The sequence below is a fragment of the Botrytis porri genome (assembly GCF_014898465.1).
Source record: "Botrytis porri strain MUCL 3234 chromosome Unknown BPOR_002, whole genome shotgun sequence".
Lineage (NCBI taxonomy): Eukaryota > Fungi > Ascomycota > Leotiomycetes > Helotiales > Sclerotiniaceae > Botrytis > Botrytis porri.
Window position 1 is genome coordinate 3,470,342 of NW_024066076.1, and position 27,139 is coordinate 3,497,480.

A 27,139-nucleotide genomic window follows, 5' to 3' on the forward strand; every position below is an offset into this window, starting at 1 on the left:
ACAACAATTTTGATTTTCCGCGATCTTGAACTTCTTACCTAGACGACGGCCAGTAATTTACACCTTTTCGCCATTTACGACATTCGACAAATCGGCCAAGATGAAGTACATTCATTCCGAAGAAACTCTGACCATTCCAGAGGGTGGTAAGTACGATGTTTCTTATTTTTGGATCGTTGAAATCGGCAGAGGAGAAGATTGAATTCAAGCTCGAGGGAATTGGTGAAGCGCATTGAGGAATACTGGATGGGATTTCTTTTGCAGATGAGGAATGAATGCTGATCGATTTAATTGAATAGTCAAGGTCGCCATCAAATCCCGTCAAGTTACCGTTGAGGGACCAAGAGGTAATTTACAATTCCTACACACCAATCGACAATCAACCAAGTCGCAAATCTAATACATTCGAAATAGGCAAACTCCACAAGGATCTTAGCCATTTGGCAGTCAACTTCTCTCAACCAAAGAAGGATGTCATCAAGATCGAGCTTCACCACGGAGCCCGCAAGAACGTCGCTACTCTCCGAACCGTCCGTACTCTCATCAACAACTTGATCATCGGCGTTACCAAGGGTTTCAAATACAAGATGAGATATGTCTACGCACATTTCCCAATTAACGTCAACGTTGAGAAGGGACCTGAGGATATCCCAGTTGTTGAGATCAGGTATGACGGTCCACGAGGAAAGAAATTCAGGCTGGGAGAAAGAATTGCTGATTATTTGGGAATAGAAACTTCATCGGCGAGAAGATCGTCCGTAAGGTTCAAATGAGAGAAGGTGTTGCTGTCGAGCCATCGAAGAACGTCAAGGATGAGCTTCAATTGTCTGGTAACTCCCTTGAGGATGTTTCCCAATGCGCCGCCGATATCCAACAAATCTGCAGAGTACGAAACAAGGATATCCGAAAGGTGGGCAAAAATCCTTATTCGTTAGCATTCTATATACTAACAAAAGTATTAGTTTTTGGACGGTTTGTATGTCTCAGAGAAGGGTAACATTGACGAGGAATAAATGGAAGGCAATTGTGGTGGTCACCTTTTCTTACATTCATGATATGTATTGGGAGCATTAAAAGGATTACTTTGCATATTGTGTAGCAAGGTGCTCGGAATGAATATCTTGCGCAACAAAACAACTACCTGCGGTTCCAAAATTTGAAACGATCGATACCACGGTGACCTGGATTGTAATGATGGACAATTTGGTAGAAGGGCGTGCCAGTGCAACGATTTGGGGAGAGTTTTTGAGGAATCAATGAACCAATTATGGACCCTTTCGAATGTCATGGCATAATGTTTCAGGTCTGAGCTTTTGAATTTGATGGAATATCTGACAGTGCAATATGCAGGCTTAGCAATTTATTCAGTTCACTTACATCCCCATACAGAGGCACCACAGCTACTGGATTCGAACAATTCCTACTAATCCAATAGGATCATCGGCTATATTACCCTTCATCACACTCTATCTACCCTCTTCACCATATTCATTCCTCATCTTGTTCTCACACAATCTCTCCTTTGCCAATCCATGTCTTCTCTCCAATTCTCAATACCATGACCATTTCTATTGTTTATGTTTTATACTTTTCACATTGCCATATGACTCCCGTCGTTTTCTCTTTTTCTCCAAATTATTTTCCCCCTTCGTGTTCTATTATGCAAATGGGATCTCAAAAGTAGACTTTATAGAAGTATTTCTCCTACTCTATTCGGTCAGTCTTGATCCCTATATCAATGAACACTCTTTGTTCTTTATGGATGAAGAGGCACGATTTCATTATTTATGTTTTCTGCAGATTTGTGTGGAGGAAATTCTGAGGATCGTGTGGACATTTCGATGAAACAAAACTGTTATCGTAGGGAGTTGGCGGTATATAGTTGAGGGGTATGAAGACTTGGTGGGTGTAAAGTAAGAGGAAGAGTTGGCGGATTACATGATTCAAATAATATCTAATAAATTTGTTTGAACAATCCATTGCCCATGCTTCTACCCTCTAAATTATTCTTAAAGGATACTGATGAATAAGTTTCCAATGTTATACAACCTGTATTCTTTATTAATCTTTCTAGCTCTTTTCTCCGGGCTTCATGGTTTGAGTCGATCATGAATCACCGTGAAACCACATTGCTTATCATCTTATTGGCAATATATGCATCCCATACATACCTACTCGTACACTCGCGAGGTCGTCCATCATCACTACACTATTCATTGGTATAGACAAGTACCTATTAAAATCATCACTATTGATACTCGATGTCCTTACCAAGTAATATAAATGACTATTGTTGTAATTGTTGTTGCGTATATATTCCTTTCGTTTATCAAGCTGTTGATATATATAAAATGCTACCTACCTATGTATATACAAAACTCAAAATTAGTATCGTTCAGCATCGTCCTTTTATATTCTTTCCTTCTTTCTTTTTCTCTTTCTCTTTCTCGTAGGTGGCGATATTTTTGATCTGCTCTAGTGTTCGAAGTTTCATGCTTTACTGAGAAATTTTAATCACTGAGATGTGTACGTGAATGTAAAAGAGGAAGAGAAGGAGGAAATCGAGAAATCAAATCACAACCCCGCCACCCCTATATGGTTAATGAATGTATTGAGTTTAGTTTTAAAGTGTAATGGGATTGATTGCTTGCTATTGCTATTGCTGTTACAAGTTACATTGCATGAATTTCTTTGGGATTATTGATATTTGCGTATTTATATCTAGATGTGTAGTAGGTGGGTACGTGGATATATATAGACTGGAAAAATCGGTGCTGTTGTAAAGATTGGTTTTGTTTTATACTGTATTGTATTATATTATCGTTTAGTTACTTTTCGTTTTCTTTTTCTTTCTGATTAGTTGTTTCATTTGATTAGATTATCTTGATCCTATTTTTGATTGCGTCTCTCTCCTATTCTCTCTGTCTGGTTAAGAATTGAGTAGATTTCCTATCCTATCCCACTCTATTCTATCCTGTTCTATTTAGAGCTGCTAAATATCGATAATGGACAAGAGCGATAATACGATGATATCAATCTTTCCATATTTATCTATATGAGTGAGTACTTATTGCTTTGATGTGCTTACACACAAATGCATATAGATATTTATATGTATAGATATTTACACACATATTGATAATTACATGTATATAGACATTTGTACACACATAGACATAGACAGAGAGAGATAGAGCGGAATAACGAAACGACGAAAACACAACTTAAGAATAGAATAATAGGAAATAGATCTCTGATTTTCTGATTTTCTGATTTCTGATTTCTGATTTCTGATTTCTGATTTCTGATTTCTGATTTGTGGATTGTGGATTGTGGATTTTGGATTTTGGATTTTGGATTCTGCTTTTCTGACATATTTTGTTGTGTCTTTTGAGGAAAGCTTTTCGAGGAGACTTTTTGAGGAATTCAAAAATTGATGGATTTGAAGAGGGTAGAAGATTGAGAAGATTGAGAAGATACTATTTGTATATATCTTTATATAATTAGAAAGAGGAATACATTTAAACTCATAGGAGAATCAAGGATTTTGTCCCCGAATAATCAAAATGATTGAATTCGAGGATGAGAATGCGGATGAGAGTGAGAGTGAGAGTGAGAGTGAGAGTGAGAGTGAGAGTGAGAGTGAGAGTGAGAGTGAGAGTGAGAGTGAGAGTGAGAGTGAGAGTGAGAGTGAGAGTGAGAGTGAGAGTGAGAGTGAGAGTGAGAGTGAGAGTGAGAGTGAGAGTGAGAGTGAGAGTGAGGAAGGGAATGAGAATGAGAATGAGGATGAGGATGAGATTGGGGATGAGGATGGGAATAAAGGACATATATATACATAAGCAGTACAATCAAGAAGTATATCTAGGTAGCTAGGTATCTAGATATCTATCGATACCGAGGAGTTGACTACCGTATTGGTAGGGTACCAGGATTTGAGTAGCTCTCTTGGGGAGAAAGAATGAGATGAGATGGGGAGGAGAATTTGTATATAATGATTATTCTATTGGGAAAAGAGAAAGGAATTGAACAGTTCTGAACAAATATAGATTCAACACTCGCGTTATTTTTCGCCGCGTCTGCAATTTTGTATCGATACATTACGTTACATGTGATGGTGGAATCACATCTGTCTATGTAGTATCCAGCATATTGGTCCTCATATAAAAGAAGAATAGAGTTCAGTAGGAAACGGAATTGAAGGGAAGGGAAGAGAACATACAGCATACTAGGTATTTCAGAAATTCACTCAAGCAAGTTGAAGATGTTAGGTGAGTAAATTTGTAACATGATTTTCATTCGTGAAATCTGCGGTATACATACATTTCCTCAATGTATGTGCACGCATGTATGTATGTAAGTATGTGTAATTGTATGTATATCCTCCCCCTTCTCACACACATCCATTCATTCAATCATCCCATACCCAAATCCGTTATGCGTTCGCTCATCACACATTCATTAACCCAACCTTTCCTCTTTCCCACCCATCCAGTTCGTTTCATTTCATATCTCCTTCATACAAAAGTCGTAAAAATACAAAAGCACCCCAACCCTCATCTCATCTCATCTCGTGTATACTATGCACGCACGCATACTCGCTCAAATAGATATAAACGCTTTCATGCTTTCGTAACATATAGCAAGCAAGCATTAGGTATTTGAAGTTTGCGAGGTAAATCGAGCTACCCACCCATTCATTCATCCATTCGTTCATCATTCCTCGTGCATATTCATCTTTGCTTCCTCTTCCTCTTCCTCATTCTTTTGATGTGAAAGAAAAGAATAGAAATGAAGTAGGAAATGACATGAAATGAAATGAAATGAAATGAAATGCAAAAAAGGAAAATTATAAACAGAAAATAAATCAAATAACGCCAGAGAAATGAATCAAATCGCTAATGCCTGCCGGAAAAATCTCGAGAATCTCTTAAATTCGTGTTTTTCATTCATGTGTATGTTTTTTTTGTTGGTGCTGTTTTGATTGTGTGTTGTTTTTGATATGTGAGGATGGGTAAGATGATCCTCAAAGAAATCGAGATGATCTAGATCATCAAAGATAAGATAGGAAATGAGAATTATCTCCTCACGCTCCTATCTCTATCTCTCCTCGTATCCCTCGTTCTCCTATCCGAGCTCGCGGAACCTGCAATTGTATGTTAGTCTTCATTCTCCACATTTCTCATACCCCGCGAACAAAGCGCAGAAGGCAAGAAGATTACTTACTAGCACTCGTTCCCGTGTAACTATCAGTATAGTAAGTACTGCTGATATCTGTGACCGTCGCCGTAGGGCCCGGTCTCCTCTTCTCATCCCTTCTCTCCGCCTCCTTCTTCCTCAATCCCAACACCGCCGCCAACCCTACCAATCCCGCACCCACAGCACCCATTCCTCCCATCCCGCTACTCTGCTTCTTCCTGGTCTCTACAACCCTCGTTGGTTTATCCGTTCGCGCACCTCCAAGCCATCCAGTATTTTCTCTACGAGCTCCGGCTGCTCCTCCCATTGCTGCTCCTCCAGCTGTAGATCCATGTCTGTGGTAACGCTCTACAGTCTCGATACGCTCGGTCCGAGTACCCCCTTCGCGTCTGCGGGATTTACCACCGAAGAGAGCGAGAACGGAATCCCAAAGTCCCTTGACAATACAGCAGAAACACAAGAGGAGCAAGAGAATCACTCCAATAATCGTACCAATGACAATTCCAGCAATAGCTCCTCCGCTCAAATTGTTCGAGCTAGTGCTCGTGATGGGTAGGGTGCTTCCGCTGGCAGTAGCAGGAGGAATAAAGGGCTCGGTAGTTGTGGCTGAGACGGTGGCAGTAGATGTTGCGGCACCTGTTGGACGAACAGGAGCAGAGTAGGTACCAGAAGTAGCAGTGTAGGACCATAAACTTGTTCTAGCAGTACATTGTCCACTGTATTCACACATCTGATTGCTGGCACAGCAAATTGCTCCACAGGAAGTTTCGCCTGTAGTGGTATCGCAGATGGCGGCGCTGCCTCCGGATGTGGTGGTAGCGTAGTAGGAACTGTATGTGCTTGTTCCGACTAATAAGTCAGTTTCGGTGTAGGTGGTTGTGTAGACTGCCCAGCCACCGGAGCCGGCAGCAGAGGCAGAACAGTAAGCTACATTTCCCGATGAAGTGTAGCAGGCTTGGCCGTCGGTACAACAATATTGGTTATCGGCTCCGCAGTAGGAAACGCAAGAGCGATCCATAAGGTATGAGAAACCAAGATCGTGAATATCATCTTTAGGGAAAGGACCTGCGGATACTGGAGAGGTATTGGAGAGGGTGAGGAGGAGAAGTGAGAGGAGTTGCGGGTTTCCTTTGGAGATCCGCATTTTGTCGACTGTGGGGTGTTGTGGTGGTTGTGTGATAGATGAAGTCGAAGCTATGTATGAATATGGATATCGTTGGAGTAATGAACTCGAATCAAATGATTGTACAAGGCCAAAAGATGGTATGTATTAAATCGATCTCTCAACGTATTGAGACTTTTTTTTTTGCTCTTCCACCAGCAAAAAGATCTTCAGGAACTCGATGACTCCTTCACATGCAGCAGCGGTGTGAAGTAAAATAGCTCGACGATAAATGGCCAATCCAAAAGATGCAAACCCCACTTTCGTCGACACTACCACTTGTAGGTAATATGTATGGTATTGTATGGTATGTCTGGTATGTCTGGTATGTCTGGTATGTCTGATGTGGTATGGTATGTTACTTTGTATATCCTCGAATCGTAAGAAAGGTGGTTTCTATCCAAACGAATGTGAATATGTCTAGAAATTCTTATCTCTAGCAATTATTGATATCGATCAAGGAAAAATGTCGCCGATAGCCCAGAAGAATGGTATGTATATCTCTGGAATGGAAATCTTTTTTTCTTTCTCTTTAGGAATGGAAGAGAGAAGGAACTGTAACAGAAACAGTGTGGGTGTGCAATACCACTTATTCAAAAATGTCGATGGCTGAATTCTATATTTTTTTTTGGCTTTAAGGGAAAAAAATAGCTGGGCTGGGGATGGAGTTAATTGACCGTTTTCCCAACCACCCAGATTTTCCCTACCAAGGACTAAGAAGGACCAAGGCGAATATTCGTATTTCTTGATTTCGTACACACGTAGGTATGGTTTGAATGGAGATCAGATCTGATTCAAGTGGAATATAATGATGAAGTTTTTTTTTTCGATGTAAATATTACTATAGATCTATTTGAATTGATTGGTGAAGATTGAGTCTTTATTAGATGTTCTATCTACTTAAGGTACCTGCAGCTATTCGGTTAAAAAAGATACTTGCAATTGTTTACGTTTATCGCTAGCGGGGCAACAATCAGGCGATAAGCAACTAAATTTGGGTACATTTCATCACAATTGGGCAAAAATGGGAATCAAAGAGCGGTTAACGACCTCGAGAGTCGAGACGATACTCGCCACGGTCAGTATTGTATCAAAGCTTTCAAAAATGCCATCTAATTGTCTACCAGGTGTAGATATTCATGCATGTAAGAGAAGTGAAAGAGGAACCATAATGAATCTTACTACAACTCACATCTAATTCTCCCCCATTCACGTTTTGATGGAGAAGGAGGTACATATTGTAGGTGAAGTATCTTATGGAGAGATGGTAAAATGAAGCTCACCGAATAGAAAATACTCCTTCTACTCAAGACTCCTTCACCTTCCTAATCCACTTTTGATGCCTTGATACTTTGATATCCCCACAAGATTACACACCGATACCCGAACCGATGGCGTTACCACAGGTCAGTCAGGTACCAGCAACTTCACAAATGATAACTTTTCAGTACCTGCTTTTTATCCTCTAAGCCTACTCTATTTTGAGATTTTAATCTACGAAACATTTTCATTCCTTGGAACCTGGAATCTAGAGTCTAAACTTTCTTCTTCATGTCCCGGGAAATTTCCCCCATCATCCGAAAGAATAAATCTAGCACAAATGCACGACGCAATCCTACTACGCACAATCGAAGAAAACCCCGACGGGTCAAAAGTCCACTCACTCAACGGGAATCCACTCCATCCAAATCCTGACGCCATCATCATCGAGATGTGAAACACAGTCTCGACTCTTGACTCTCGAGTCCCTGCATCAACCAACAGATGACAAGAGTGCCTTTGACAACAAAGTACCAAATCGGATAACTACTCTAGTACTCGGTCTATAAGTCTTATATGCAAGACACTACTTCCGTAAGATCAAACGTTGTGTCGCTTGAGATGTGGATACTTGCCACGTCTGCCGATGCTCGGAGTTTCTGACCACCAGGCAATCATGAATGGATAAATGAACGAGAGTGAGTCGTTGGGCGAAAGAGTATACAAACTTCATCTGAAGATTCATAGGATTAAAGAATTTGAAGAGGAATGTTTGGTTTAATGGCGGTACAAGTGTACTTGTATTTATTTTGTACAGCGTATTTGGTATCGAGTCAGTCAACGCGGTTCTGACATGTGGTCCTGCAAACCCAAGTACGGAAAGACAAAGTACTGACTGAGATGAAGAAGAAATCTCGACATGATTCCTGTGTTCATACTCATACATCTGTAGTTCAATTCCTGTTTTCACGATAGTCAAAAGATGCCCGTGTCTTGTTCTGTTTCCCGCTTTTTTGCCCTTTTCTCTTGGGCCATACGAAGGCAAACATTGGAATCCTGTCCATCCGATCATTCCAGATCAGCTCTTTCCAAATCATGTAAAATGGATATTGCAAATGCTTTGAAGAAAATGTAAAGCTATCGCAGTCAAATCTTCGAAGCTCTCAGGGACATATGCATGCATTACTTGACGAATGAAAGCAACTTTGATGTTCCGTCTCGATTCAAGTCTCGAAATGCAAACTATCATTTGTGTTATGATGCATTCCTGTATAAATGCTCTTGGATCATTGCTTCCTGAGTATCAGATACGAAAACTTTCTCGAAAGATCTCTCAGTTTTGAGATGTTCGAGAAGTGAAGTCGAGATAATCTTTTTACTAAAGGTTATTTCTACACTAAGTTTAATTAGTGTTAGGAGCTGCTAAGGGAAACTACCTGCCCCTCTTGCTCATTCTTTCTTCATTCAGAGTATATGCACGTAAAATCTTGCATATTCTGACGGTTTTGGATTAGATTTCAGTCATTTCAATCGTACTAGATTTTTTTATAAAACTACATTTTATCTTGACATTTAAATCTTTCACACCGTAATTTACAAGAATGACATGTCTGATAAAGCTACTCAGATACAAGATCCTTCCATCCCTCGAAAAGACCCAAATAGACTTTTCCATCACTTCATTTCTTTCCATACATTTTTCTCAAAGGGTATATTGATACAGACCAATCTCCTGTTCTCACCAATGATTTGGCATCAGCTATTCTCAAGTCCATAAAGTCGATGAGCACTCCGATACTTAAATACCCATAATGGACTCATATAATGTACCTATATTCCTTCATGCATAGATGATAAATCGACAATTTAAGTAGTCCAATATCTACCTTCCATAGACTCAATTTCGATAGTATATCCCGGAAAACGGTGTACTTCCTCCTTTTGAATTGGTTGATCCAGTTGATTCTTCTAACCACTTCGAGGGCTCGGTGCTAGGCTTGTCCCGAGAATCGATTGTACCAAACACAGCACTGAGAGAAGGTTTGGTAGGCATGCTGAGATGACAGCTATGTATGTTTTCTCTGCAATCGAGTTTCTCAGGTAATGTTTAATACATTGGTAATGAATGGTATCCTGAGGCCAACCGTATCATTATTTGATAGCTCACTCATGCTTCAGCTGAAGTGGATATTACTGCGATTGATGATTATGTGCCGTATGATAATCAACATCGTATTAGCTTATATGTGGTTTGTGAGCTTGTTGATGATGGTGGGTTACTGTGGGGTTTTGACCTCGAGAAATGCGAGGTGTGGGAATGGATTGGTTGGATGGGTGTTGGAAGGATGGGCTGAGTGAAGTGGGGTGATTCGTGATGGGGATGCGGTTCAGAAGAAGCTATTTGCACCTTTGTAGAATTTGTTGGACCAGCGTCCTGATGTGGTTCCTGGTAGTGGATAAAGACCAGAGTCATAACGACATATCTACCTGATGGTCGTGGCAGATTTCAGTTCTGTGAAAGTTGTTAACAACCGCCAGGCTTTTGGGAGATCAACTCATCAATAGTTCCAATTGCAAAATTTTGACGAGCGCTATTCTTCTGCCGGATTTACATGTTCTAAAATCAAATAACCACAAATATACGTTCACTCCTGTCAACCCCACTCAAATTGATAGTGGGCATAGTCTAACCCACTGGCTCTCTTATGCAAACAACACAACAAGAACCAGTATCTCATTCTATTTCTTTAACTCTCCTCTGCTTGTCTAGTGTTGAAAGCAAAGTATGAGATCTAACCGTTCTCGCCCTTACTATACCCAATTTCTATATCAATCAACTCTGCCTCAAATTTGACATACCGAATCACAAAAGCAGAATTTCCAACTCTGTAAATCCCTCATGATGAGGATTAACTTGAGCTCCCGGTTCGGGAATATGTCAAAACTGCTGAGATTGTTGCGGGGGGGCCTTGAAAGGGCACCCTTTGTCGAAGCACATGAGTTTGACCATCCCGGTTTCAAAGACTCTGTAACAAGAACGAAAGACTCTATTCAGTGGACAGATTGTCAAAGTAGCTAGAAATGCGGACAGAAGGGCGAAAGTAAGAATGGGCATGCCACACGCAAGAGCGATAGATACCCAGACATGAAAGAGCTGGTTGAGGACACAGAGACGGATGCAGAGCGCATACGAGCTATATAGTATATACTCACTCGTACATGAAGAGATACCCTGAGACTTGTGGTGTTATAGACAGCGATTTTAAAGTTTATTTGAGGTGGAAAGGTTTTATTGCTTCATATGGGTCTGAGAAATGCGCATCTAGATCCTGTAGCAAGTTATCTTTTTTTTTATTAAATTATCTTGAGTTGAGAAGATTTCGATATCAGAATGCCAGAGGTCGTTACATTCTCAGCCTCTGGAATGATATTGTTTGTTTGAAAGAAATGCGCATGGCGTAGTGTCTACGTTGTAGGTCCTAGTTGTCAACCTTGTATTCCGTCTAAAGAGCTGAGTATAAACAGGATGAAGCAATCATTATGTTAGGATTGCTATGAGGCTGGCCCTCTCACCAAGTGTCCTGCTTTATGCTGATGACTTAACTACATCCACCTAATTCAAGCAGATGGAAAACACTGGTTAGCTGAAGCAGAATACCGTATTCATCTGGTAAATCGGGTTGCGCTAAGCAGGGCTTGAACAGATCAGACAGCTCTGGCGTTTTCCGTAATCTGATCCATAGAAGCCTTATTTTTTCAATCCCTGCTTAGCACAACCTAATTTACCAAATGAATACGGTACGTAGCTTCTATATTAGCGAAAATGCATAAGAGAAGATATGTTACACCAATCTTTGCTCAGGTTCTGTATTCTGCTAGCGCTAGTGCCCTCGAATAGACTATATTTCATGCTCTCAAAGTTTTTAGATCATTATCAATAAGAAAGTTCACTAATGCTATGCTGATTATCCTCCATCCATAGCAATACCTGCAGTTTCTCTAGTGAAAAGCTTTTAATGATCACACGGGCGCAGACTGTTGCGTTGTTGATACATTTCCAGTGGAGATCATTGACGCTTGCAGTTGTCGAAGAACCAATGCAGGCCAAGGGCCGGCTTTGTTGGGCATCCATATCAGCGCTCAGTTCAGCCCTGGTGCGACCTGCGGGGGAATCCTACGGGAGAAGTTGCGTAAAGAAAAAGAGCTGCATTAGAGTCTAGCATGTAACGACATTTGGGTGTTGGGCATTCCTGTAATGGATGCTGGAGCAGACGAAAGATTCGCCTCCTCGCTGTCTTCTTGTTAGACGATCATATGAAGGGGAACAGAATGACGATAATAGGACAGTACATCGGGGAGATCTTTCCATGGAACTTTATCTATTATTGCTTCAGCTTCCATCTTCCTGTAGATCGGTTACTCAAAATTGCGGAGATGTTGTTGTGGACCTTGGCATTGATACATAATCCCGACATTCGTAAGTCGAGTTTATTACAACTAAGGACTAGGTGATATGACATCTCTATAACCGTATTAAACATACCTGCTGTTATGGTATTAATGACGGTTGTGGCTTCCTGCAGACGAGCTGGATCAGTGACTGCCAAGTTTCACGTTTGCGACGGGCTGCATATTTGTACAACGTACTATGTACATATTTCCCCCACTGTATCACGAGATCTTCCGGCAATCCCCTTATTGTGGGTGTACTTTCATATCCGACTGGTTGAATTTGAGCCTTGTGTGCCGTCTGTTATTAGTATGTACTTGCTGATCCAACTTGCCGTTTTTCCGATAGTAACACACATCCATCAGCCATATTCAAATTCAAAATCTTTTGCATAATAGAGATGCAACACCAACGTAGCGTGTCTCCCCTGGAGGTGGATTCTATAAGAGCTGGTGTATGCTCTTGTTAATTATCTTTTCTCTCTCCAGTTATCCATTTTATCTGTCACGACTTTTAGATAATCGTTCTTCTATTGCATCTCTCAAAATATCAGCCATCCAAATCTTGCAGAAAAATGGACAGCAAAATTGATTCCCAGCACGGAGAACTCCTCCCAATTTGCACAACAGTTGGTTATACTGTAAATTTGCTTCCCCAAGGTAAGTTTATTTCATATTCGCAAGAACTATATTAAACTTGATCGATTTAGGCGTCGATCCCTTCGATTTGTCTACAACACTCGAGTCAGATCATAAATACAATTTCCTGAAATACGCCGAACCGGGAGAAGATATAACAGTTCCGGGATCAACGAGGAAGTACTGGCTACCTCAAAATTTCGAGAAACACGATACGGGATCCACGACAGAGACACATAGCCTTATTTGTCGAACAGGAACAGAACTTGCCAGTGATTTCAAATTCGATGCAAAAGTAGCTGCTAATTATGCCGGATTCTCCGCTGAAGCTGGGGCGGGGTACGAATATAGTACGAATTTCAAAACTACAAGCTTGTATGGCATATACAGTCTCGATCAGAAAAATTACTCTATCAATGTAATCAACAAGCAGACAATGTACGGTTCAGTACAAGATGAATTCATTGACGCAGCGGCTAAGCTCCCAACTTGGAAGACAATATCCAAGGATCTCAAAGATTTCGATGAAGTGACCCGCATCTACAATTCGTATGCCAAATTCTATTCTAGATATGGATCTCATCTGATACAAGAAGCATACATGGGTACACGATACCAGCTTAAAGTGGAACAGAACGAAGTAACAGAAGAAAAGAAAGAGGAATTCTCAACAAATATCAAAGCCGAGTATCAAGGTGCAATCGGAGGTTCTGTCAGTGTTGATGTCAAGAAATCGGAGTCGTACAAGCAATATACGTTACAACGACAAAGCGATTGCAATGTTCTTGGAGGTGATCCCGGAAAAGCTGGCACCCTTTCTCATTTGTCCCCAGATGACGCGGATGCATATAATGCGGCGTTCAAGGAGTGGCAAGAGAGTCGCAAAGAAGGCTCTACGGATGCTCTTTTGCACATACGCGTCATAGAAATTGGAAGCTTTCTGAAAGACAGCTATGTGAAAAGTCAATTGGCAGTTGCTGATCGTCTTTCCTCTGCCTGGTCTTATTTTAAGGATTTTTATACCTTCCAGGGAAAATTGACTTTTGCGGAGTCATTCCAAAGCGAAGTGATCAAATTAGAGATTACCCCTCTGCCCGGACTGGAAATCCGTGCTACTGGAACAGATATGTTTACAGTAACTCAGACGAAAGCAAATAGTGTTGAAATTACACTCAATAAGACTATCATGTTTCAGCACCTTGACGTAACGATAATCGCTCCCGATAGGCCCGTTCAACTTCTGTTTACCCAAGATTCAAAATTTCCTCTCCGGTTCTTGGTTAGACTTGAAGTAAATCAATATGAGCCCGCACGCTTCCGAACGATCTACACACCGTCTGATGCAAGGCAAAATGTGAGGAGTTTCAGGGATGCACATGCACCTGAGTAGATAAGTAGGAAATTGGTGAATCGTGGACGGATACGGATGATTCCCGCTGGATAGTCTGTCGTTGAATCATTCAAAGAGGATTTAGTTCTCAGTTGGAGGGATCAGGTTTAGGAAACGATATTTTGGACTGATATTTACACGAGATTCATATTCATATGTGCTCTCATAGTTCAACACGAGTGTATCTATCAGTGTATAGTACAGGTTTGAGTTATATTTATTCCCAATATGATGACATTGTTCAAACAATAATCGAGTTGCGAATCTTTCATTTATCGTTATATATCTATTGCTGATCGTTACGGGAGGCGAGATTGAAGCTTCGGGGGATTCCCGATACTTTCCATTCATATTCCCGCTCGGTGTAAGAAAACAATTGAGCAAGTGTCTGCATGAAAAGATTGGCGACAGAAATCTGCTGCAGAAGCACCATACTCACAGCATGGCATCAGGGGTTAAGCGCGACTCAAACACTTGGCTCGTAATAAGTCGGGTAACGCTAACGCATTGCTTAATCGCAACGGTCTAACTGGAAGAATAGATAGAGCATATAGTAAACGAGAACTTGCTGAGCACTTGCTAACTAATCGACCCATTTCAATGATCGAAGACGAACAAACACGCTGGTCACGTCGATTGAGCAAAACTAGGTTACTTCGCAAGAACTGTGCATGCTGTGAGCTGAGAGTAGTTCTAAGCGAGGTAGACGATGATGTGTTTCGTCAAAACTAAATATCTATATGGAGCTTTGCCTGGGGTTCAGACTGGGTTTTAGCACAATCTCTACTCCAAGCTTATGTGTTGTATGATCGCTGTTAAGGTTATACCCGAGGTTCCTACCAGATATTCGCTGCAGAGCAAAGCCCACGAAAATCACCCTCCAGTTCGCAGGTAGGCTACATACACAATCACATATTTGATCTAAACTCATAATAACCCACTGTAGAATGATTTGATACACTCGGAATATAATCAAAACAATGTCTCAAGTCATTCTTTGCTGTGAAAACGGCTCACTGGCGCGGCTTATAAGTTATAAGCCACAGATCTGGACAAGAACCCTATTCATTCACCCTCTCATCCACAACCCGATTCAGACTTTGGAGCTCAAAGTGGTTGCTTGATCCTTCACTCATTAGCCACCCGCGGATTAACGAACGTGTGGAAGACCTTAAGATTGACACTTGACTGACGGTCGAGATTCGTGATTGACTCCATCAATAGTGCAAAATTTGAGAAGCTTGACGAATGAAAGAATGGCTATCAAGAATGCCTTCTCCAACTGCCAAAAGTTGTTTCCGTAAACGACAAATCGGAAGTTTCATTAACCCTAAATGTCGTCGATGGAATAGAAACGCGGAAATGTGAATTATGCTGTCCAGCTTCCATGCCATACCGATGCACGTGATTTTTGTAGAATTGACAGCAATGTGACCACGTGCTAATAATCGTGCCCCTATTTGTATTGTACTAATTCATACCTTGCTTTTCATTGAGTGCGAGGTCCCTGTAGCTACATCTAATTCGCGTTCACCACGAGTGCCATAAATGTTTCTTTCCGGTAAGATCAACTAACTGGTACATAGTTTGGAAGTACATGTATATGACTCAAACCTATTCAGACGATACAAATATATAAGTATATATCCCGAACTCTCAAAGAATCCCAGTCTCGTCTCATAAGTCACACCCCAAAAATATCCTTCAACCATCTCGCCTATTCAGGCGACGAAATCACCCGCTTAGTCATAAACCCAACCCAGCCCAACCAAAACATCAAAATTCACTCTTCCACCCTAATCCCCTCTCAAACTCTCACCCCAACTCCCCAAAAAATTCCCCCCAAATCTCCAAAACAAAACCGACCAGAATGGGACTCGAACCCACAACCTTTGCCACCGGAAAGCAATGCGCTGCCATTGCGCCATCTGGCCTTTCTGTCTAATCAGTAGGGGTGGTTGCTATAGTATATAAACACATTTTCTCGCGTGCCCCACGGTCGGAATTTCTTCGCGCCTGAGGGATTAAGATCGAATTCTGAGGCTGCAGTTCATTGCCATCCGCTGGTTTGAAGTCTGCATGGATTTACTGCTGAGTCGAATCCGATAGGTTAGTATTTGTATGTAACTTCCACTATTGACCAATACGAAACATTTCTCACTTCCTTCCTACTTGGGATTTAAATTTTCACTCGAGGGAAAGAGTTTTATGTGCGGGATGAACACACGTGATCTACTTAGCATGCGAGCTTAGGCCACCCCTATCTCCATAGTATTTCTCCCAATCCTACATCTGCAAAACCAGGAATCAATCTACTACACTGTACATCCACGTCTCTCATCACACATACTCTCTCTCCAATTCATATCTAGTTCCTAGATAACCTACTGTCAAAAAAAAGCAAGCATAAACATAAATTCCACCCACCCCCAACATCCCACTCCAACGCTCCACCTCAACCCACCTCCAAAGTATCCTCCGCCCACCGTTGAATCACCAGCGTACATCGTATAGAGTAGAGTATACACAGCGGAGATTCTTTCACCCTCTCAACATCTAGTGTGACTCTCATCAAAGGAATATCAGATTGTCTCTGGAGCTTCTGTCGTTAATCGATGGGAATATTAATATTGCATGTAAATGTTTTAGCCTACCTAAGCATACATACATAAGTCACAAATCCCCTCCATCAATCATCTAAACTACGGAAGGGAGGTAGATAAAATATTTGCAAATATCAAAAGAGCAAATCGCTCAATCTTCCTCGCCTTTCTTCCCCCTTCCTCCCCCTCTATACCCTCCCAAAACCCCTCCCAAAACCCCTCCCAAGCCTTCCAAAAAATCAACCTCGACGTCGGCATGATTCGAACATGCGCCCCCGAAAGGAATTGATATCGTATTTTGGTCTTCACACCCTGAACCCACAGAGTCCAGGGAAAAATGAAGAATAATTTGAGTCAATCACGTCAACCACTCCGTCACGACGCCTATTTGCTGACTAATCCATAAAGTAATTTCGGGTAGGTTGGAGTATATATACTTGGTATTTAAGTACTGATGGGAAGGTTGGGGAGATGGGTGAATGCCTGGATAGGTATTGAGGAGTGAATTCTGTTCTTTTGTTTTTGCTTCTTGGGGGGAGAGTAAATGGTGGTAGATTGATGAAAGAAATACATATATATAAAAGCCCATGTAAGTGCTAAATGTGTATGATTGTAAAGATATTAAAACTTTGTATTGAACTCATCTCGTCGTTAATATTTAACTTTTAACTACATAATCCATACCCACCCCCTACCGAATAGAATCTCATACTCTTCATCAACAGACATACCGGACAATCCCAGTATCTATTTGTCTATAAACATTAATACAATTTTAATTACAACCACTTTATCAACACCACCCAATCAATCCTCACCCCCTCTAAATATCATGTCTCGCCCTCTTACTCTTCATCCTAATCTTCTCACCCCACCTATACAAAACAAACGGAATCGGTATAAACGCCACACTAATAAACGCCAACGTGGAACTCGCCCACGGCACTCCCAAATTCTTGAACATCGCATTAGCAAAGAGGGGGAAGCCGGCGCCGAAACACGAGCGCATGAAATCGTTTCCTGCAAAGGCGGATGCGGCGACTTTGGGATATGCGTCGCCGATGTAGTTGAGGACGGAGTTGAAGAGGAGGAAGGCACCGATGGAGAAAAAGGCGGAGCCGATGATGGGGACGATCCACTGGGTTGGGTTAGTTTAGTTCTAGGGATATGAGGAGGGGAAACATACATGATTACTTTCTTTACTTGTCCATCCGAACCAGAACAAACAGATAGGGATACAGAAGGCTCCGACAAACGCCGGTTGCAATCTAATCTCCGGTTTGATATTTCCACTTTCGTCAAACTTTGGTTCTTGGAATTTGTAGAGATACCAGAAAAATGGCGGGATAACCGCGACAGATCCGACGAAAATACCCAAGAAAGCTAATCCCTCTTTCCCCAAACTGAAGCCGTGAATCTCGACAAAGACGATGGCGAATGATTCGAACCAAACGTATAGAAGACCGTAAATCAGTGCAATGTAGAGATTGAGACAGAAGAGAATGGGTTCGGAGAAGGTGAGTGAGAATGGGAGGATGAGCGCCATGTTAATCTTGTCTTTGGTGGTCATCTCATCCGCTTCGAGTTCTGGTTCGGATTTGAGATTGTTAACACCACAAGACTTTTCGAGACGTCGACGCCGACGATACAGAATATTGGCGGAACTCGTCTCAGGCAAGAGGAGGAATAAGACGATCAGTGCGAATCCTGCAGACGTTATTAGTATAAGCCTATCCGGAAAAATGTACGCAGTGATCTTGAATATCGAATGCAAACAGGACTATGACACCCAGAATGTATCAAATTTTCAAGAAAGTGATTAAACTCACCGGATAACCATGTTAACTCCCAAATTGTCCAAGTCCAACCTTTACTTTCGGCGGCAAACCCTCCAACCAAAGGACCCAACTGATAAGTTTGTCAGTAATCAAAAATTGAGACGAAGTGACGAAAAGAGACATACCACAGGACCAGAAACAGCAGCCATACCCCAAATTCCAATTGCATAAGCTCTCTTTTTGGGCGCATACATATCAGCCAACGAGGCACCACCAGTAGCCAACACCGGCGACCCAAAGAATCCAGTCAAGAATCGAAAGATAAGCATCATAGCGAAATTCTTCGCATATATGACACCGAATTGGAACACCACAAATACAACCAACGTTGCGATATAAACAGGATTTCGTCCAACTTGAGGTATTTCACTCATGGGAGACCAGATCATGGGTCCTAGACCATAGCCCGCAACGAATAAAGTGAGACCAGCTGTCGCGGCAACTTGACTGACTCCGAACTGTTGCATCACATCTGTGATACCTGCGGAATAGATAGCCGATCCAATATAGACAGAGAAAGTCAGTAAACAGATGAGGAAAGTAACGAAGAACTTTTTTCTCGTCGACCAATTTTGTGGGTTCTGTTATGGAAATTAGTCAATGTTACAAGGGACATATAAGACCGCATGCTTGAGTGCATGAAATATCTCCAAGGGCTCCAACTACATACCTCTGAATCAATGACTCCCTCCGTTTGAACCCAATCAATGATTTGAACATCTTTCCCTCCATTATCCGTTCTCACAGTATCCTCATTTGCCACTCTCGTGCTGTCTGAGCCTAGGGTCGTATTTGAAGGCCTACTTCCCTGCCTTCGATCTCTGCGTTGATCAGCATTATCAACTTCCTTATCTTCCTCAGAGACTCCCTCATCCTCAGATTCCTCGCAAGTACCATGATGTCTCACGTTTCGAGTCTTCTGTACATTTAAATATCTTCTCCATGTGTCTGGATTTCCCTTTTCACTGTCTGTGTCTTGTTCCTCTGGATACTTTAGAAATTTGTCGCCTGATATTAGACGTAATATTTTCCCCGCCGTTGCATCTCGAAAGAGTTCCCTCATTCTAACTGTTCGATGTCAATCGAGAGAAGAAATGCTATCGTGTCGAATCAATTTCGTATCCCCAAAAAATATGTGAAGATTCTTGAAACGAATCGACCTTTCAAGTATATCGAGAATGGAAGGAGGAGACTATCAACAGTATATCCAACAACAAGTATGTCAAAACATGAGCATTGAATAGATATATATGGAGTAGAAAAATAAATTATAAGGAGGCAAATACAAATATAAATGCTTCAACAAACGGAAATATAACTTCTCCATTGAGCTTTATTCCAAATGCACTCTTCTTGACCTTTCTCACCAGTCCATATGATATCATACTTCCTATCAGTCACCGCACCGGCCTACTAGAAAAAATCTAGCTCCTCTTATCTTTTTACTCACACCGGTGCAGCGAGATCGAGGCTCCAGGCTCCAGCCCATTCCCCAGTGGGATCTACCCTCTCCAAACCAAACCCGAAAGCCTAAAACCCAAGATCCAAAGTGCGTACCCAAAGATCCAACCCAGAAGCTCGAATCAGCCAAATTCAAGATCTGCCGGACAAACATGTCCGATACCATTCACTCCAACAAACCAATCGCCTCGATATCGATTTGTGCCATTCTCTCGATATCCATCAAAAATTAGATGGGCAAAATATAAGCATGCACGATGAACCCATGCCGATCAGTGGAAAAAGCTTATGAAAAACCTAAATCACTGACGTAGATGACTTTTTCCTTGTGCAAAACTCTTGCTTGGCACTCGCCAACGTCTGAGCACCATGAAGGAATGAATGCATCACTACTGTACCTACTAGGTACGTATGATAATTCTCCGGACTCCGCACGGGATTGCGAAATCGATGAGAGATGAAATCGAAAGTGTGAAGCTTGGTTAATTACTCATCATCCATCTGATTATCAATTCTCAATTTCCAAGCGTTAAGTCTCTATCTAGATCATGTGGCTGTCATGTCAACTCTGAATCAAGACATTGATGAGAATAAAGTTGGAAGATCTAAGATCTACCCAAGTCCGTCAAATTTGCCAAGCGAACAATTAGTCAATACATATACCTATCGACCTCCATCAATCCATCTACCCCTCAATTCATCCCGCCCCATTTCATCAACGATCCAAATACATTGGCATACGTTACATATATTTCAGAGATTGTCTTACAAATTTGTTCTGTCATTTTTTCTTTTCTTTTCTTCAGCTGTGGATTTTAGCTTCTTCTACTAGCTATCGGAGGAGGGGGCGGGACGCTTCCCCCTCCATTCAGACCCCTTCTCTTAGTATTCAACGGCTTCGAAATATATCACTAACACAATACTTGCCTAGAATTATGAATCATTGTACAAACATGCAATCTAAGGTAGTAGAAATCATAACGACACATAAAAGCCATCCGCAAAACCCTTGGCATGATGATTTCCTAGCATGGCACGTCTTTCAAACACACAACCGATTTTTTCTTTTTCTCCCTCTCCACATCGGCCTCCCGTCACCCTCCCCTTCCCTATCACAACCTAAAAGCTGATACAGTTCAACACCCCTCCTACCCTGCCATCCTTAGCTCTCCAAATTCACCTTCTGGATACCTTCTCCTACCCCCCCTGGCACCCTGCCTAGTCCCCTATTCCCTTAGTTCCCGCCTAACCGATCAATCTAGAACATCACCTACCTACCTACCTTCTTTCAATCCCCTATCACCTACACCCTATCCCCTAGTATGCAAATTCCCCGACCCTTCTTAACCCTTTCCTCTCGACTTCGGTGGTATTCTACCCAGAATGCAAACCCGAAATTCTAATTATGAGCAGTACCGTCGTCATCACCGCCATCATGGCCATCGTCTCAAGAAAAACGTACCACCGCCCTACTCTAGACATCCAGAATTTCAGTTCATTAACTGAACATAATGAAACCAACTTCTCGACGAGAAAAATATCCATTTCTCTATAAGATATATACGTGTGAAAAGAATAACAAAAGGAAATGCGCCTGTCAATTGATCCGAACGAAGACACGACAACACAAGCTTGATTCCGATTCCCAACAGAACGAAATTAGAACGCTATTAAAGGATTATTCTGCGTGCTATCTCTTATAGTCTGTATACACAAGATGCCTGTGTAGTAATGACCTGAACATCTGTCTTTTTCGAGCTCCTCATTCCCATTTTTTCCTTCTCCCCTCTTTAATTAGCCTTGACACTCAGAATTTTCTTCCCACCCAAATCCTTCACCTTTTCTACTAACGTTCCTTTTCCATCCAATTCGGCCACATCATCACCACCTCCGATACTGACCCCATTAACCAACACATTGGGAACTGTTCTTCTTCCCGTAAGTTGATATAATCTCCCTTGTAACTTTCCTCCCAGAGGATGTTTATCTAATTCCACCACGTATGGGAGCGGATCGATTGTGTATTTCTCGAGGAGGATATCCTTTGCGCGCTTGGAGTGCGGACAGTAAGATTTGGAGAAAATGATTACTACTCGAGTAGTTAGTTGATTGCGTTCTCTAATATGAAGGACATTCCATCATAGAATATAATAGGGATGCGAATAATTAGAGAAAAAAAGAAAAGAAAAGGGAAACTCACTCGGCGATTTCTTCAAAATAGTATTCAATTCCGTCGTGACCTCCATATCTTCTTCTTCCTCCTCTTCCTTCTCACCCTCCTTAACAACTTCCTGCGCCTTATCACCCATTTTCTTCCGTCCCGCAACACTCCTCTCACCACCCTGTCCCTCTGCCGCATTCCCCTTCCCTACAACCTGCGATGGTGGATCAGGTTTAAAAGCTTTCGCATTCGCATTGTCTTTTGCTTTATCCGCCGCATCTTTTAATCTTTGTTGCATTTCTTTTGCGACTTTCTCATCTTCGTCGTTTCGGCTTCCTGCAGCTGCCACTTCTTGTTTTCCCAATCCATTCATGGTCTTGCTGTAGAAATCTCCTGAGTCGGATTTGACGAGATTGCGCTGTTGGCGAAGAGAGGAAGTATAGAAGAGGAGTGATATGACGGCGATGAAGACGAAAAGGCCGAAGACTTTCACACGTCGCATGGAAGCCATTTTGGTGGGCTTTTCCTTGTAGTAAGGAGGATCTATCGGGGCGGGTAGAAGTGGTTAGTCGTTGGTAATTGCTCCCAAGGAATTGAGAGACGAAGAGAGAAACTCACTAGCTGCGTAGTACTTTCCCATTTCTACTGCGAATGCTGTGCTGTGCTGTGCTGGATGTTTATCGTAATTTGCACGATAGTGGTAGTACCAGGTAGGTACGTTGAGACTTGTGAGTTTTTGCGAACTTGCTTGATTGCTCTCTGTTTCTTTTCTCGTTGACCCTTTCCTCCTTTAATCAAGAGCACTGCAGAATCTGCAAGTTTTCGCAACGGCGTACGAGGTAATTGTTTCGTATGGATTTCAAAGCGCTCAGGTCTGCAATAAATCGTCTTAAGAAACCACCTGTCAACCCCAATGCCAATGCCAATGCCAATGCTGATGCCAATGCCAATCGCAATTCAATCGCAATAGATACTATGCCGATAATCCGGATCTTTCACACCACGTATCGTTTCGTCCTTTTGTGTCCACAAATAAATTGTGATTTAATAATTATTATCTGCTCGCGTCGTAGGTGCACCACCTGTACTGTACCTAGCTAGTAAATAGATGGATTCTCGAAGATCCAATATTTCCCGTTTCAAGCTTCGCTCCACTTGTTATTATTAGTTGGTGGTGGTCCCTAGATAGATTGCGATCCCTTCCTAAACCTTATCATGTATCAAACTTCACAATTGGTTGTCACTTTTCTTTCACCAACGTCTGATTAATCTTTCAGGTTCCTAAGGAAGATACAAGGTAAGAATCATGATTGTGGTAGAAGAGCCAAAGGTCACACGATGCTCATCTCTCACACCTCTTTACATAACCTTACACTAGACTCATCCTTCTCCCCTCTTAGGTGCTCTGCAGATACCCCATAATTCGTGGCATCCATAATTACGAATCAAAATCCAATCTCCATTCCCATCCGACCTTGATATTCAATAAACCGTTTTGATCCATTCTAAAAGAAGTTCTTTCCCCCGCCGCTTTTCCTCGGATGCTCACCTGGTCGGGTACAGAGCAAAGGTACGAAGGGTCATGTACCCCTGGCTAATGAAGATCTAGCGGGCCTTGATTCGTATTTAGCTCTTTAAATGTCATCGGCAAACATGGGAGCACGGTTTCGAATTAACAAGCCCAGCATGATTGACAGGAAGCCTTTTTGGTGTATGGAGTACAATATAGAACAAAACCATTGAGATCATCTCGTTTCACAAGTATTTGAAAAGATGAAGGGGAACCCCACTGATCACCAAGATCCACCGCCGTCAAGCTTCTAGAAGATCCGAACCCCGTCTTGAAGCCCATCTTGACTCTTGAGATCCGATACATTCTTTGACAGGCATCGGCACTGTCAAATTAATGCATATTTCCTTTCTGGGTTCTAGAAGTTTTTGCAATCCATATCCTTGAAGTGTGTCATCTATTATATTCTTATTATGGATTAAGCTAAGTATTTAGAGGGCATATTACATAGATAGGTATGTATGGTAATCGTACAAGTCGTAACAAAAGAAAAATCACTCCCACCTCATCCCACCAATAACTTTGACAAAGGAAAGTATACCTGTATGTATCAATTGTCTAGCGCCATCCAACTTTTGTCTCCGCTGGGTATATCCCCTTAATCAATCATAACATGCCACTTCAGAAGCATACATACCACCCAGTATTCCTCATCTAAAAGCACCCACACTCGCTCTTTCTCTCACAGCTCTTTTCTCTCCATCGCCTTTCGTAGACTCCGTGATCTCAATCCAATCCTCCCATTCTCGTGCGATTTCCATGAGGACACCACCCATCACTGTAGCCGAGGCCATTAATCCATGTCCCTCTCCTTCCAAGACTCTTACTTCACATCTTTTCATTGTTTTGCCCAACCATCGAACATTTTCGACAGGGACTCTCGTATCTTTACTTCCATGATGAATGACTGTCGAACGCGTGATATCTACATAACGAAATCCAATAGTATGCCTTCTCTCCAAACATACCAGTAAATCCACGGCAGGATTTGCGCCGATAGTTGCTAGATCCCATATGGCATGCGTTAAACGTGTATCATATGTCATTTGTCTTTCTTTGTCGGCTAATGTACTCGCAGCCACTGCTAATATTGCGGCATCATGATTCGGATCATTCGGATCTGATGCTGCTTGCTCCATTGACTCCGGTACAGTAGATTCTGGTCTTCTCGAAGGATCAAACTTTTGATTCTCCTTATCCAGACCTGGGGTAAGTCCGTTGTTTTTACCACTCGGTGTCGGAGTATCTCGAGTAGTGGATGCTGACTTGCGCTTAGTTCTCTTTTGTTTTGGAAGACTGCTTGTAACCGAGCTACTGGTGGCACTCATGAAACTAGAATTTGCAACCTTGAGAATTGTGGTCGGAAGAGCGCGAAGGATACGCTGAGATGTAGGTATAGAGTTTGCAGGTGGCGATACTGTCTGTGTACCAAATGTTGTCAACTGCGAAGGGGGAATCCAAGGGGCAAGAAGATGAATACAGCCACGAATATGCTGTGGCAAACGCAATGCTGTTGCGAGGGCATATATTGCACCTGCTGAATGTGCGAGTATGGAGAATTTTGTTATCCTCAAAGCTTGACATATTGCGTACACATCATCTGTATCACGTTAGCTTCAAGAAAGATGACAAAAGTTCTAAGAAAACTTACCAGGCCAGCTCAGTGGAGTCGCTGTGCCATCAGTATATGGCTCACTTTGTCCAACTCCTGGTCTATCCGGTGTGATCAGTCGTAACTTCAGTGCTAGGGCAAGCTCATCGTAAAAAGCGGTGATATATCTTGTTAGACCCATCCCAACGCAACAGAACACTGCTGAGCCCTGTGGATCGCCTACTTCTGAAAATGAAATAGTTCGTCCGCTTGTAGGGTGTCTGATTTTTTGTGACAAGCGTGGAGATGCAAGATAGGTTGTAACTGCATCGTCAATAGAATCTGCACTACTAGGACGAGCATCAATAAACACAGAAGCAGGTCTCGGCTGTTCGGGAGAAATAACTCTAGAGCTAGGTCTAGAAGGGTTCTTTTTAGAGGTATCAATGTCCGAATTGGCAGGACTTAGAGGTCCGGATAATCGCCTGAGTCGTGAACTACTCCGTTTTACCTTTAGCTCTGGCGGTTCAGGTAAAATCCCACCAGAATGTCTTTTCTGACTAGATGATCTCTTGTTTTTGGTGGGACTTGGATTGGTTTGTGATCTGCCTTGAGTGATAACAGGTGCAGGAGCACAATCGAGATCATCCTTAACAACCGCATGCTCCTTTTTCTGTGCAAAATCCTCATGTTGTTTGCTGGCTAGCGTTGTAGATATGGATGAAGAGGTTTGAGACTCCTCAATAGGCAACTTCAGATTTGTGGATTCTCCGGATTCAGAGCTTGCCCTGCTCTGAGCTTCATCATGCTCGTTAATGATATCCTTCTCCTTTTCACGATCCATATCACTTTGTCTACTTGCTAATTTTGAATCGCGTTTTTTTGTTTGAGCCGCCGGTTTTCGAAGAGACGAATCTCGTGCGGGTATGAATCTACCAGATCCAATTCCGCCGGGACTATTCGCCAGCGATGGAGACCAACGGCGAGGAATTGGGGGTGTTTTTGTAGTGTCGAGTGTGAGAATGCTGTGCTTGCCTGATGGGGGAGGCTCCTCAGTGATGGGAGTTTCGGCCATGAAAGTTGGTTGATCAAAACTAGGCATGGCTGAACGATCAAGCCCGAGGCCTTTGAAATTTCGTGTCTTTTCCGATGCGTTTTCTCTGAGTCTTTCTTTTGAACTCATATACATCAATCCTTTAATATTTCTACCCTGTTTTTTATCCCAACTATCCGTTGACCTTTTCCTTTCCAACCTCTGTATCGGAGCGTAACCAGGCTCTATTGATAGACTCCCGATTGTGCTCGAATCATCTTTTTCTTTTGATCCTTGTGAACCTTTCGAACCCGGTCGGCGCAGAAAGTTTTTAAGGGAGTTGGATCTAGAATCTGTCGCTGGCGATTTTGGTGCAGTTAACGGAGAGAATCCCGATGGAGGTTTCGAAGTTTTAATAACAGGAGGGCTCGCAGCCAATTCATCGAGCGACTCTTCCTCAATAAGTTCGCGCAATGAAGGTTGCCTGAATGCTCCGTAATCTATACCAAAACTTCCTCCCGAACTTGTCCTTGTATATGATGGTCGTAAATCTGGATGGGAGAAGGAGATCGTCGACGCAGATGGCGAAGCCGAACTTGAGTGGTTCTCAAAAAGATCGTTCGCGGGAGAGGATATGATGGAGAGAGATGTAATCAAGGAAGATATAACCTCTGGTGAAGCAGGTTGTACAGATATGCGATTTGAGGAATGCGCCGAAGTAACTGATAGAGATTTTCGACGGGAATGTTGTCGTGAACGATATGGAATTGGTGGGGGAGTCTCCAT

At 42.2% G+C, this 27,139-nt stretch overlaps 7 protein-coding genes across 7 annotated transcripts; 3 read left to right on the forward strand and 4 right to left on the reverse strand.

The window, feature by feature from the left end:
* Window positions 1-100: 100 nt before the first annotated feature.
* EAF01_002026 (uncharacterized protein) lies at window positions 101-1,922 on the forward strand (the record flags this gene model as incomplete). The annotated part of the gene is made up of 5 exons (XM_038910276.1): window positions 101-146; window positions 300-347; window positions 415-667; window positions 733-910; window positions 963-1,922. The coding sequence occupies 5 exons, from the start codon at window positions 101-103 to the stop codon at window positions 1,011-1,013; spliced, it is 576 nt and encodes a 191-aa protein (XP_038775088.1). The 3' UTR covers window positions 1,014-1,922.
* Window positions 1,923-3,566: 1,644 nt separating this feature from the next.
* On the forward strand, window positions 3,567-3,839 carry EAF01_002027 (uncharacterized protein; the record flags this gene model as incomplete). Its single annotated transcript, XM_038910277.1, has 1 exon — window positions 3,567-3,839. One exon carries the CDS (start codon window positions 3,567-3,569, stop codon window positions 3,837-3,839), a length of 273 nt encoding a protein of 90 aa, XP_038775089.1.
* A 1,236-nt stretch (window positions 3,840-5,075) lies between these two features.
* EAF01_002028 (uncharacterized protein) lies at window positions 5,076-6,340 on the reverse strand (the record flags this gene model as incomplete). The annotated part of the gene is made up of 2 exons (XM_038910278.1): window positions 5,076-5,143; window positions 5,224-6,340. The coding sequence occupies 2 exons, from the start codon at window positions 6,338-6,340 to the stop codon at window positions 5,076-5,078; spliced, it is 1,185 nt and encodes a 394-aa protein (XP_038775090.1).
* Window positions 6,341-12,642: 6,302 nt separating this feature from the next.
* Window positions 12,643-14,096, forward strand: EAF01_002029 (uncharacterized protein; the record flags this gene model as incomplete). Its single annotated transcript, XM_038910279.1, has 2 exons — window positions 12,643-12,727; window positions 12,778-14,096. 2 exons carry the CDS (start codon window positions 12,643-12,645, stop codon window positions 14,094-14,096), a joined length of 1,404 nt encoding a protein of 467 aa, XP_038775091.1.
* Window positions 14,097-17,522: 3,426 nt separating this feature from the next.
* Window positions 17,523-19,600, reverse strand: EAF01_002030 (uncharacterized protein; the record flags this gene model as incomplete). The annotated part of the gene is made up of 5 exons (XM_038910280.1): window positions 17,523-17,837; window positions 17,886-18,406; window positions 18,529-18,607; window positions 18,663-19,118; window positions 19,208-19,600. The coding sequence occupies 5 exons, from the start codon at window positions 19,598-19,600 to the stop codon at window positions 17,523-17,525; spliced, it is 1,764 nt and encodes a 587-aa protein (XP_038775092.1).
* A 2,188-nt stretch (window positions 19,601-21,788) lies between these two features.
* EAF01_002031 (uncharacterized protein) lies at window positions 21,789-22,799 on the reverse strand (the record flags this gene model as incomplete). The annotated part of the gene is made up of 3 exons (XM_038910281.1): window positions 21,789-22,087; window positions 22,199-22,702; window positions 22,778-22,799. The coding sequence occupies 3 exons, from the start codon at window positions 22,797-22,799 to the stop codon at window positions 21,789-21,791; spliced, it is 825 nt and encodes a 274-aa protein (XP_038775093.1).
* Window positions 22,800-24,379: 1,580 nt separating this feature from the next.
* EAF01_002032 (uncharacterized protein) lies at window positions 24,380-27,139 on the reverse strand (the record flags this gene model as incomplete). The annotated part of the gene is made up of 2 exons (XM_038910282.1): window positions 24,380-25,329; window positions 25,381-27,139. The coding sequence occupies 2 exons, from the start codon at window positions 27,137-27,139 to the stop codon at window positions 24,380-24,382; spliced, it is 2,709 nt and encodes a 902-aa protein (XP_038775094.1).